At 41.8% G+C, this 12,282-nt stretch overlaps 1 protein-coding gene across 1 annotated transcript in view; it reads left to right on the forward strand.

Annotated features, from left to right (window-relative positions):
• The window catches only part of LOC137144486 (NACHT, LRR and PYD domains-containing protein 3-like), a 31,428-nt gene extending 22,844 nt beyond the window's left edge, over nt 1-8,584 (forward strand). The window contains exons 10-14 of the mRNA XM_067534845.1: nt 218-388; nt 2,187-2,357; nt 3,772-3,942; nt 5,469-5,639; nt 7,547-8,584. Coding sequence (XP_067390946.1) covers nt 218-388; nt 2,187-2,357; nt 3,772-3,942; nt 5,469-5,639; nt 7,547-7,649 — 787 coding nt within the window. The 3' untranslated portion in view covers nt 7,650-8,584. The remainder of the gene's footprint in view (nt 1-217; nt 389-2,186; nt 2,358-3,771; nt 3,943-5,468; nt 5,640-7,546) is intronic.
• Nucleotides 8,585-12,282: the final 3,698 nt, after the last annotated feature.

Consider the following 12,282-nt stretch of genomic DNA (forward strand, 5'->3'; position numbering starts at 1 on the left):
ATGAGAGCTAAACCTTACCTGACAGGTGTACGTGGAAGAAATCCACCCTAATGGTCTTTCGTGTTTAAATTCCCATGGCCTGTTCCCACAGCACCGTGGTCTCTCCCTGCACTCCCAGAGTACAGAATCTTTCTAGACTCACACGGGGACATTTGTGAGGGAAACGCATAACATGTATCCAAATGAGCTGTTTCCATTCTTTCTTCATTTCATGCAGGATGGAGGGGTGCAAACTCTCAGCTGCTTGTTGTAGGTTTCTCTCCTCTGCTCTCAGCACCAGCCAGACCCTGACACAGCTGAACCTCTGGGGGACGAAGCTGGGAGATTCAGGACTGCAGCTGCTGGGTGAAGGACTGAGACATCCCAACTGCATGCTGCAGAAAATAGTGTAAGTACTAGCTGGTCTTCTCCAGTCTGTGCATCTTAGCATGGCAGCTCTGTCTGCTGGGTTTACAGAACTATAATGCTTGCTCCCACCATTCCCAGGCTCTGCACCTGCTCTCCTCTTGGCAAATGGATGAGGAGGCCCATAACCTTCTGAACCCGGGGGGATTCTTCCATTCTGGGAGCTGGCTTCTATTCTGAACTGGTTGGGAAAAAAAAATAGATCTCCTGCAGGTGGAGTCACACTTCTCACTTAGAATCATAGACATGTAGGGCTGGAAGGGACCTCAAGAAGTCAGGTCCATCCCCATGTGCTGAAGCAGGATTAAGTAAATCTAGACCATCCCAACAGATATTCGTCTGACCTGTTCTGTTCTTACAAACCTCCATGGATGGGGATTTCACAACCTCTCTTGCTAATTTGTTCCAGGGCTTTACTATCCTTACAGTTAGAAAATGTTTCCTAATATCCAACCTACATCTCCTTTACTGCTGATTAAGCCGCTGACTTCTTGTCCTACCCTGGGTGGACATAGAGAACAATTGATCACCATCCTCTTTAGAGCAACCTTTCACATATTTGAAGACTATCATGTTCCCCAGCCTTCTCTTCTGCAGACTAAACATGCCCTGTTCTTTCAACCTTTCTTCACAGGTCTTGTTTTCTAAACCTCTTTTCACTTTTCTTGCTCTCATCTGGACTCTCTAATTTGTCTACATCTTTCTTGAACTGTGATGCCTTGAACTGTGATGCACAGTACTCCAGCTGAGGCCTCACCACTGCTGAGTAGAGTGGGAAAATTACCTCCCAGGCCTTACATACGACTCTCCTGCTAATACATCCTAGAATGATATTAGCCTTTTAAAAAAATGCATCACATTGTTGACTCATATTCAGTTTGTGATCCGCTATAACCCCCAGATCCTTTTCTGCAGTACTACCGCCTAACCAGTTATTCCCCGTTTTGTAGTTGTGCATTTGATTTTTTTTTTCCCTTCCTAAGTGCGGTATTTTGTACTTGTCTTTAGTGTTGTTGATTTCAGACCAGTTTTCCAATTAATCAAGACCATTTTGAATTCTAATCCTCTCTTCTAAATTGCTTGCAACCCCTCACAGCTTGGTGCCATCTGCAAATGTTATAAGTTGTACTTTCTACTCCGTCGTACAAGCTGTTAATGAAAATATTGAACAGTACTAAACCCACGACCCCTGTGGGACCTCACTTAATATATCTTCCCAGAGGTAGTTTCAGGCCAAACTTGCAGGACCATCAAAGCTCTAAAGATTCAGTTGCAACAGCAAATGTCTTTACTGAAAGTCCAGAACAGGCAGTGTACGCAGCATGTCAGGATGGTACCATGGTCATAGCATGGTACAGCAGCAAGAATTTGGTAATCAGAAAGGATATTTCAGCAGAAGCAAATCTCAGCCAGCAAAGCAAAATGATTTAAACGTATCAAAATATAAACCGTCCCAGCCTGGATTTATGGCCATCCCAACTCGCAGCCATTCTGCACCCACTGGCTCCCCAGCAGCCATTTTGATAGGCCTTTTCCTGAGCAGCTGTGCAAGGACAGAGGGAAAGGAAGGAAGCCAGAATTAACCCCTTACTCACTGTAGACCTGGGATGTCCCTGGCCCCAAAATATTTGGCTATTGGCACATGTGGCAAGAGCCATCCTTTTCTCACCCCAAAATGGAAATGAAACCCTTTCCAGACAGACACCGAGATCAGCAAGGGAATTACAGCAATCAGGTAGGAAACAAATGGTGATTTCCCTCTGTCTGTTTGTCTCTGGTAGGCTGGGGAGTTGCGGTCTCACAGCTGCTTGTTGTGGGGATCTCTCCACTATTCTCAGCACCAGCCAGAGCCTGACAATGCTGGAATTGGCAGCTAACAAACTGGGAGATGCAGGCTTGCAGCTGCTGTGTGAAGGACTGAAACATCCAGACTGCAAACTGCAGAAAATAACGTGAGTAACAGCTGGTTTCCTTTAGTCTGTGCTTAACATTGTACTATTGTGACTTGAGCTTTTTCTACTGGGACATCAGTAATACTAACAGTGGTGGGAAATTGTTTTCCATCCTGTGAAAACTTTCAATTTCTCCCCTCCCCCATTCTGCATTGTGGTGAAACAAACACCTTCTTAGAGAGAGAAGCTAGGCTAGTCAATACCCCACTGATTAGAGAGAGAAACAAGACTGGCCAATATGCCACTGATTAAGGGCACTGACCTGAGATGTGGGAATCACAGGTTAAAATCACAACTCCTCCTGATTTTGAAAAGACTTGAAGCTGGACCTCCATATGCCAGGTGAATGCCCTAACCACTGGGCTACTGGCTATTCGAGTCTTGCTCTCTTGGTAGTTTTGACTAGAAAGTCCATCCTGGCTCAGAGAGACCTTCCCAACAGAACTTTCATCAACACTGGTACATTCCCACAAAATGTCTGTGACTAATCTGCATTTTCTGATTGGAAAAACTATTTCACTGAAAAAATCCCAACCAGTTCTTCTAATGATCACCCTGAAAACACCTACTGTCCTCCCATGAGAGACTCACTTGCACTATAGATTTTGTCATATTTTACTAAACAAGAAGTTGGATCACCCTGAAGCTTTGCATGCACCATAGATATTTTCCATAAATCCTCTATTTATTTTATTCACTAAGAGCGGGTCTACACTAGAAAGTTAGGTCAACCTGGGTATGTCGAATCGTCTCACCCCTGAGAGACTTAAAGCTGACCTAAGCCCCAGTGTAGATAGCGCTAGGTTGCTTACTAAGCACGGGATCTTGCTGGGAGTATATGGCTCCAGGTTCTGCACTGGCTGCCCATTGGTCTCCAGGTGGCGTTTCAGGGGTTGATTATGGTCTATAAAGCCCTAAATGGCCTGGGACCGGCCTATTGACTGTCACGGGGCCAGACTGCCCCCAGCTGCAGTCAGCATGGGTATTGCAGCTGAGTGAGCCCCCTTTGTTATAAAAGAGAAGGGACGGCTGGCTGGCTGTGAGGGCTCTGGGACGTGCCCTCTTCCCAGTCCAAAATAGCCCAAATTTGGGGACCTTCTGGGCGTGCTGCAAAGAGCCTCTGTTTAATTGGGGTTTTGGAGAGGGGAAGGTGCTTTTCTGTAGCTGGATGACCGAGTTCCTATTGGAATAATTAATGTAATGCTACTGGGGGTGTTGTTTGTAGTGCTAATTATGTGTTAGAGGCCTAGCGCTTTGTCTTTTTGTAATTTGAATGAAAATGAAATGATTTGTGTATTGCTTCCAAACTCAGAATCAGTGTAGAGTTACACACAGGTATCAAGGAGGGGAAATGCAGAGGATGGGGCATAAACAACTAGTCATTTTGCTCTCTGTATATCTTCATATCCTACAGACTAGGGTATTGTGAGCTCACAATTGCTTGTTGTGCGGATCTGTCCTCTGTTCTCAGCACCAGCCAGACCCTGACTGAGCTAGACGTAAAGTGGAACAACCTAGGAGATTCAGGAGTGCAGCTCCTGTGTGAAGGATTAAAACATCCAAACTGCAAATTACAGAAACTGCAGTAAGTAACAGCTGGTTCCCTTTAGTCTGTGCTTGTTAACACTATGGGCTTGTGAGTTACACTCTATTAACCAGGCTCACAACACCCTGCATGGAACCCAGCCATGGACCAACTCTATTCTCCTCCCAAGGCAAAGAACAGAGACCCACTGATGTGTTCATTGGTTACATTTTACTAGTTAAACAACTGAAGAATCACAGAACCATAGAGTTAGAAAGGACCGCCAGGGTCCTCTAGCCTAACCCCCTGTAGAGATGCAGGATTTGTTGATCCTGTAGTGGACTTAGTCCTTGGGCTCTATTCATCAGGCACAGCAGCTGGGCAGTTGCTGTAAAGGGGCGGCCAAAGGTCCCTCGACACAGGCTAATTCTCGGGTGGTGCAAAGCAGAAATAACCAAATTTGTGCCACCCTTCCTCAGCAGTGAAATGAAACACTCTGTTCTTCCAAACTGGCTGTAAGCAGTAAATATCACGTTAGTAGGGTAACTGGTTTGTGGCCAAATGCTAGTTAATATTTTTATCATAGAAGAAAAAAGAATATCATCACTGACAAAGTTTGCAGATGATACCAATATTGCGAGAGGGTAAATAATGTAGAGCACAAGCCACTGCTACAGAGCAATTGGCAGCAAATGAACAATATGTGCATTTTAATACAGACATATAAATGTGTACATCTAGGAACAAAGGATGTAGGTCATGCTTAAGGACCGGGGACCCTATCCTGGGAAGTAGTGACTCTGAAAAAATCTTGAGGGGGTATGGTGGATAATCAGCCAAACAGGAGCTCCCATTGCGACGCTGTGGCCAAAAGGGCTAACTCGGTCTTTGGATGTATAAACAGAAGAATCTTGAGTAGGAGCAGAGGTTATTTTTGTCTCTGTATTTTGCACTGGTGTGACTGCTGCTAGAATACTGTGTCCAGGTCTGGTTCCACAGTCCAAGAAGGATGTTGATAAATTTGAGAGGGTTCGGAGAAGAGCCATGAGAATCATTCAAGGATTGGAAAACATGCCTCATAGTGACAGAATTCAATTTGTTCGGCTTACAAAAGAAAAGGATAAGGGGTTACATGATCACAGTGTACAAGTACCTACATGGAGAACAAATATTTGATAATGGGCTCTTCAATCTAGCAAAGGATCCAATGGCTGGAAGTTGAAGCTAAACAAATTCAGGCTGGAAATAAGGTTTTCAGTGAGGGTAATTAACCACTGAAACAATTTATCAAGAGTTGTGATGGATTGGGCTGTCATTGGCAATTTTAAAATCAAGATTGGCTATTTTGTATAAAAGATATGCTCTAGTTCAAATAGGAATTATTTTGGGGAAGTCCTGTACTGGAGGTCAGACTAGATAATCACAATGGCTCCTTCTGGCCTTAGAATCTATGAATAATCCCAAAGTCGTCTATTAGAGTATTTTGGTTTATCTGTACATGCCTATAATGAAGACTGCCTTTCTTGATGCCAATGAATGGGGCAAAAATAAATAGTCACATCTTTGTATCTCTCTGGCTTCTGCAGACTGAGTGGTTGCCATTTCACATCTGCTTGTTGTGGAGATCTCGCCTCTGCTCTCACTATCAACCAGACACTGATGGAGCTGATCCTAGGGGAGAAAAGAATGGACAACTCAGGTGTGAAACAGCTGTGTGAAGGACTGAAACACCCAGACTGCAAACTGCAGAAACTGGGGTAAGTTACAGGGGGGTTCCTTTAATGTGGGGCCAGGTTTTCTAAAGTGCTCAGCATTCAGTAGCTCCCATTGTGACACTTATGGTCAGATTTTCAGAAGAGCTCAGTACACTGGATAAATGGGACTTCAGGATCCCCAATTGTGGGCGCTGAGCTCTTTAGAAAAGCTGGCACACAGAGGTGTGATTTAAGCTCTTTCTAGAGGGTCACAGCGTTTTTGCCCATGCACTCAAAAATGGGCACGTAGTCTCCTCCTGCAGAGAAAAGAAGAGATCCCCCATTGTGTTAACAGTAGAGCTGGGTGAAACTTTTTGGTCAAATAGTAAATTTGCAGAAAAACACACTTTCAGGATGAAAATATTTATTTTGCAAATTGAGGTTGAATTTGGTGAATAGTTTTGTCGGAATAAAAAAAATTGACATGACAAAATGTTTTAACGTTTTCTTTAGAAATTTAGCTAATTTGTTTAATTGGGGTTTTTTTAAGAGGGTAAGAAAAACCCTTAAAAAGAAACTAAAAAAAAAAAAAACACAAAAAAATACCCCAAAATGTTTTCAGGTCAAATAAATTATTTCATTTGACACAAAACAAAAGTTTTGTTTCTTTCATCAAGAAAAAACTGAAATTTTTTGGTTTTGGTTAAAAATAAACCAATTTATTTTTTTCATTTCAGCCACCAAACTGAAAAATGTATTATTCTTGCAGCTCTACTAGTTTAAAAGTTAGATAATAAAGTGGCTGTTTGAGCACTCCAAAAGCAGCCTAGTTCTTTGTTAGAATCTGTTATTTTACTGAGGAAGCAGGACTGAGAATACAAATCTGGGATCCTTTCACAATTTTATTAAAATAATCCTCCATTCACATTATAACTTACCACCATTTCAACAAATAATTCTGGGACAAAGCCAAACAGATAAAGAAAAAAAGGAAAGGATACGATGTGGACACCTAATTGTTCCTGTTTAATTTCTTTTTCTGTTTATGATGGCAACCTGAATGCTTCACTCCTCTCCTCCTCATCTTGGCTATCTGTCCAGTCAGCAGCTCTTACAGGTATTGGTAGGATTGAAAGGCCCAGCTGGCTCCTGAGGCAACTGACATCTGTCTTTTCCTCAAGAACAATGCCAGGCTGTTTTAAACAATTTTAAGATTTTTAGTTCATAAAAGCTACCAGCGTATCAGCTTAAGCACCATTTGAATCCAGCACAGACAGCTAAGAGTTTTAACTCCACAGCTGCAAGAGAGTACTTTAAAACCTCTAGACCACTGGCTTAAAGGGGAAAAGGCAAATCTATAAAAGAGCGAGCACTAAAAGGACAAGAAATAAAGGAAGGAAGATAAAAGATAGATGGGGCTTAAGAAATGGAAGTAAGTTCTGTGGAATGTTGGGATAGCAAATACATTTAAACAACGTCCAGTTCTTTACGCAGTTCTAGATATCCCTGACACAGTCTATGATTCTGGGATATTACAGTCAAAACACATGATGAGTTTCAAAATGATTTAGATTTAAAACAATAATAACAATAACAATTCAGGAACAAATCATTTCCCCAAAATCTGTTTTCTTGCTTGATATAAATTTCACACGCTGGCACCTCCCTTTAAGTAGGTTGAGAGTTCCCCTTGTCGCTCAGCAGCCACCTCTTCTTCAGCAGGAGAAGACAGGCATGGTCAAGCTACAAAGGAAATCCTATCCAGATGGTGACTACAAGGATGGACCAAAAATGTCTGAGATGGGGAAAAAAGATGGGCTCATGTCTGAACATTCCTGGCCATAGTCTTTGGTGTCTATTCCAAAGATGATTTAATTGAAAACAATGGTTTGTGGTTAACTCTGCTTCAAAGGGCCTATGTTCTCGGGCATTATCTCTAACACCTTTTCTTTACTTGTTTTCCCACACAGCATGAGCATTGTCAATATAAATGAAGAAACACAGAGGGAGCTAGATGCTGTGAAAAAGAGAAAACCTGATATGATCATAATACATGTAAGGAAGAATTGGTGAGCGGGAGCCATTGCACCAACATTGCTCTGGCCTGGCTGTCGTCCTGCGGGCTGGGACAGCAGCTAGGGACGGGACCTGCCTCTTTTAAGGCATCTCTGCCGCCACCAAGGACTGCAGATGAATACTCTCCTGCCTGGTGTTAAGTGTGAAAACCTCACATTATGGGGAAAATATGCTCCCGTTGTGTGAGCTTGTTGAATTCACACATTCAGCACCCACTGGAGTAGGGCTGGAAGAGAGGGTCAGGGCTGTGAGAATCAAAGGCTTATTATGTGGTGCTGGCTAGGCTTTTAGGTTGACCCGTTAATAGCTGCCAACAGGTCATAGACCCAGGTTGCTTATTGAAATAAATGTTGTTTGATATCAGTTTTATAAATTGTATTACAACTATTACACTAACAAACTGTATCACTAAAGCTAAGCTACTATTCATACTACTCAACTAAATGAAGAATAGAGCGATGCAAATCAAAATCAAACCCCAGTTAAATTAGTCTCGTTGGACTGAAATTATGTCATCAAATTAGTTACATCATCAGATTAATACAACAAATAATCAATTCTTACTGATCCTAAAAAGGGACCTAAGGCGGTGACTGTTGGGTAAAATTCTTTAGCTGGGGTTCATAACCAAAGTCAATCAAATCTACAACTTGGCACTGGTTAACTCTTAATACTGTAATCAGTTTATTATCTAATGTCTGCACCACAACTGCAACACCAATTACAAAGCTTCTTCCTTACATTTGTGTGTGCGGTCATTAATGCTTTCCTCCCTTCCCCAGCATTATCACAGTACAGGCTTTTTTAAAAAAAACAAACACTAAGCAGAAGCTTGACAGATCTTATTTAGCAATTTACAGATGATAGCTCTGTTTGTCAAACACATAGTACAGTACACACTTCAATGAATATCTTTGAGATCTCAGTTTTAAGGCTACTTACAGCTGGGAAACTTTCCTTAAGGAGCCTTCCCAGTGCAGACTCTAGGGGCACATATACACATGCATGCCCACAACCAAACTTTCACACCCACACATTAGAGAATAAAATGGGCTGGGACGTTTCCCAATTAACAAAAACATGACAAAAAGAGGGGGGGAAAAAAAGAAATTTAAGGTGATGGGTGCGGGATTATGAACTCTTCAGCTTTCACAGTTGTCTGGATTCTCATTGTGTAGAAGCTGGAACTGCTGTCAAGGCTCCTGACAGTGCTGATATTGGTACAGTGCTTCTTGCTAGAGAATATTGTTGCGTGCAGGGAGCCTGGTCAAAGACTGGCATAGCCGGTTTGTTGTCTTGTCTTCCTCTTCCCAAGGCAAGGGGTTGCAGACATTCTGAAATGCCAGTCTTTCCTCCAATGGCTTGTTGACCTGAAAGGTGAGGCTTTTTGGCCTTACCCTGGGATCTAAAGATTGTAAATTTTACTTACAGCACCTCCTGTGAAGGCATTTGGACAAGACATTGAGCAGATTTCCCCACTAATTCCCCTTTTCTTGCTCCTATGACCTTATTGTAGATTTCTGTGTACTCCTCCCCATCCCCACAATACTTAGAGCTCTGGTAAGATCACCTGTTTTTTAATGCTTATCTCTGCGTTTTTGTCGCCTGCTCCCTTTGCACCTAGCTTAAAGCCCTCCTCACTGGGTTGGCAAGTCTTAGTGCATGAAGATGCTGTTCCTCTTCTTGGTCAGGTGGACCCCATCTCTTCCCAGCAGACCTTATATTCGGAACAGCATCCCATCGGCATGGACGCCAAAGCTTTTCCATCAACACCATCTGCACACCTATGTAAACAAGCCCTATGATGCTAGTTCATAACCTTCTTTTATCTGCTGTTTCCATTTCTCAATATAATCTTTATGGTGCTCAGGTACAGAGTCAACGTTTATAGGTAAACGAAACATGATGTCAGTGTGATGAACTTTGGGCAAATGTGCTGAGTAGTAAAGACCTCGATAGTATTCATCACCATCTATTTTTGACAGGTTTCCACACCCCATAGCGCCTTATATCCTGCCCTCCATTTCCCGTTTCCACTCTTGTACATGTTTGGCACCGTTGGCCATATTTTTTGTGTTGGGGCCTGAGAGAAGTGCTTGTGTTTGGAGAGAAGAAAAATTAAAGAAAACAAAATTTGAAAAAGAAAAAAATAAGTTTAGTTTGAATGAAAGCAGCAAGAGAACCTGTGTCATAGAGCCCAGGGTTTTAAAGAGAAAAAAATAAAGGTTAGTTTGAAAGAGGGAAAGAAATTAAAGAAAAGAGGAAAAATTTTAAAAAATGAAAAAGGGGTGTTCTGTAATGAAAGAATTCTCTGCTAGGATGAGAGAGTTTTTAAAGCAGAGAGAGAGAGAAAGAAAAGAGGAAAATATTTAAAGAAATGAAAAAGGGGTGTTCTGTAATTAAAGAATTCTTTGTAAGGTTAGAGAGCATAGGGTAAAGAGAGAAGACAGTGAGCACTACATGGCAGAGGGTTTTAAAAATAATTTTAAAACATTTTTAGGGAAAAAAAGGTTAGTTTGCAAAGAGATTGTGTCACTTACAGAACACAGGGCTGAGACAAAAAGGTTTTTAAAGTAGCAAGAAAAACCTGAGCTAGTAAAGACAGGCAAAAAGAGGGAGGGAGGGAGAGAGGAGAGGAGCCGCTTTCCCCAGCGGTTCCCTGTGGGGAAATAACTATTTTGGGGGCAGCCAGCCTTTGGGACAAACTATGCCTTGCGGTAGGACCAATCAGGAGCTGTTCTACAGCTATGTCATAGAATACATTTTTTTTTTTTTTAACCAAGCGGCTGGTCTAAACAAACACAGACCATGCTTTTTTCAAGCTTCTGTAAAGCAGTGGGTAAGAAGACTGTTTTTCTTAACTTTTTAAAGGTTGTTAAAGTTTTGCCTAAACAAATTATACAAAAAATGCTAGTGTAAAAGAGTGAACACTTTTTACCAGAGATAAGGAGAACAGGCTTGTAGATTGATTTTAGTTTTGTACCTGGAGTTAGACACATGTGAAAACTATATCAAGCTTTCTTTATTCTGTATGACCACTAAAAAGGCAACGTATACAAAAAAAAATTAAATTTAAAAGGAAAAACTACCATTTTACCACCAACAGCATCCCTTTCTAATGGTATTGAAAAGATAAAGCCCCACCCTGGTTGAAGAAACAGACCTCCCCAACTCCCCACCCCTCCTGACCTCCCCCACCCACTATTTAACATGTTTGCTATCATATCAAATAAAGTTTAATATTGGTTATTTTTGAATGAGATGTAACAAAGACTTTTTTGTATGCAGCAAGGCCTATTTGAAGCAACAAGCTTTTTTAAAAGCGGTTAATTTTTTGCAGCAAAAGCACAGTCTTAAAATTATATAATGTAAGCCTAAAGAGATGCTAAGTTTACTTAATTTTCATAATTACACAAAGATTTTAGTCTAAATAACTTACCTAGCAAGATCAAAACCTGTTTACAGGAATGTAAAGGAAGCTTTAAACATTCAGGGTACAGCTAAAATATCCACAAATGAAATATTAAAAAAGAACAAAAGCCACAGACCTAGAGAACAGGTCATTGGGAATGATAGTGCTGTCCTGAGTTTTAGGGGAATATTGATAACTGTTTGAAACCTTTTTCAGTGAAACAGTTTTGTAGACAGCCTTTCTTTTTTAGTGGTTGTGCTTTAGCAGGGGCAAGGAAGGGGTTTTACAATAATAAAATAAAACATAAAGGACATGTTTAAAGGAGCTCTTTTAAAAAAGCGTTAGTTTGCTTTCCTGAAGCTGGCTGCCCTTACTGTGGCAGGCATGGGTCATCTCCGCCTGTATATTTTTACCTGCTTTAACTTCAGTAACTCGTTTCTTTATCTTGGGGTGGGACCTCTCTCAATGCTTTTACAGCCTGAGTGATTCACTTCTAATCCCTCCCCCCCTCCTCCCCCCCCACCCAGTGATTATAGCTCCTGGAGCAGCTGAGGTGACCCTCCCACGCCTGGAGTTGCACACAGTCCTTGGCCCCACCAGGGATACCATTCACAACCTTAATACAATACGGTCCCCAAAGATCCTGCATCTAGTTGCAATATCTGTCACAGTGACGCCTGATACTAATAACTGCTTTGTTTCCTAATCCTACAAACATGTAGGATTAGGGCCCTAATCCCTCTGCAATGTCTTTGTACCCTTTAAATCACTCCTGTTACTCACTGCAAGTTCAGGTGGCTCAATAATTCCAGGGCAAGCTTCCTGCTTTTGATATACAAAAGGGACGTGTCTCTTTGGCTAATTGCCCTCTCTCTAAATCCTCCAAACGTCCATCCTTACATTCACTTGCCCTATTTTATGTTCCTTTCCATTGGCTTCACTAAAGGTGGAAGATGACCTGTTTAGTTTGACTAACCTCCTGAATCTTGCCATTTAACCCTTCCTCCTTCCTTTCTGGGTTAGGGGTATGTATGCCTTCTGCAACTCTGTGATATAGGTAAGTAACTTCTACGCTGAATCTAAGGATTGTAATTTCCTCCCTTTTTGGATGTAGGTCTTTATAGTGAGCTTCCCCATTTTTAACGCCCCCTCACTCCCTCCAAATTTCAGTGTCATCCTCATCGTTTTGGTAGAATCTCTCTCCTAAAGCTGTTACAC

The sequence above is a fragment of the Emydura macquarii genome, unplaced genomic scaffold (genome assembly GCF_026122565.2).
Source record: "Emydura macquarii macquarii isolate MOO-44397 ecotype Brisbane River unplaced genomic scaffold, CSIRO-AGI_Emac_v2 contig_3457, whole genome shotgun sequence".
In the NCBI taxonomy this organism is placed as follows: Eukaryota; Metazoa; Chordata; order Testudines; family Chelidae; genus Emydura; species Emydura macquarii.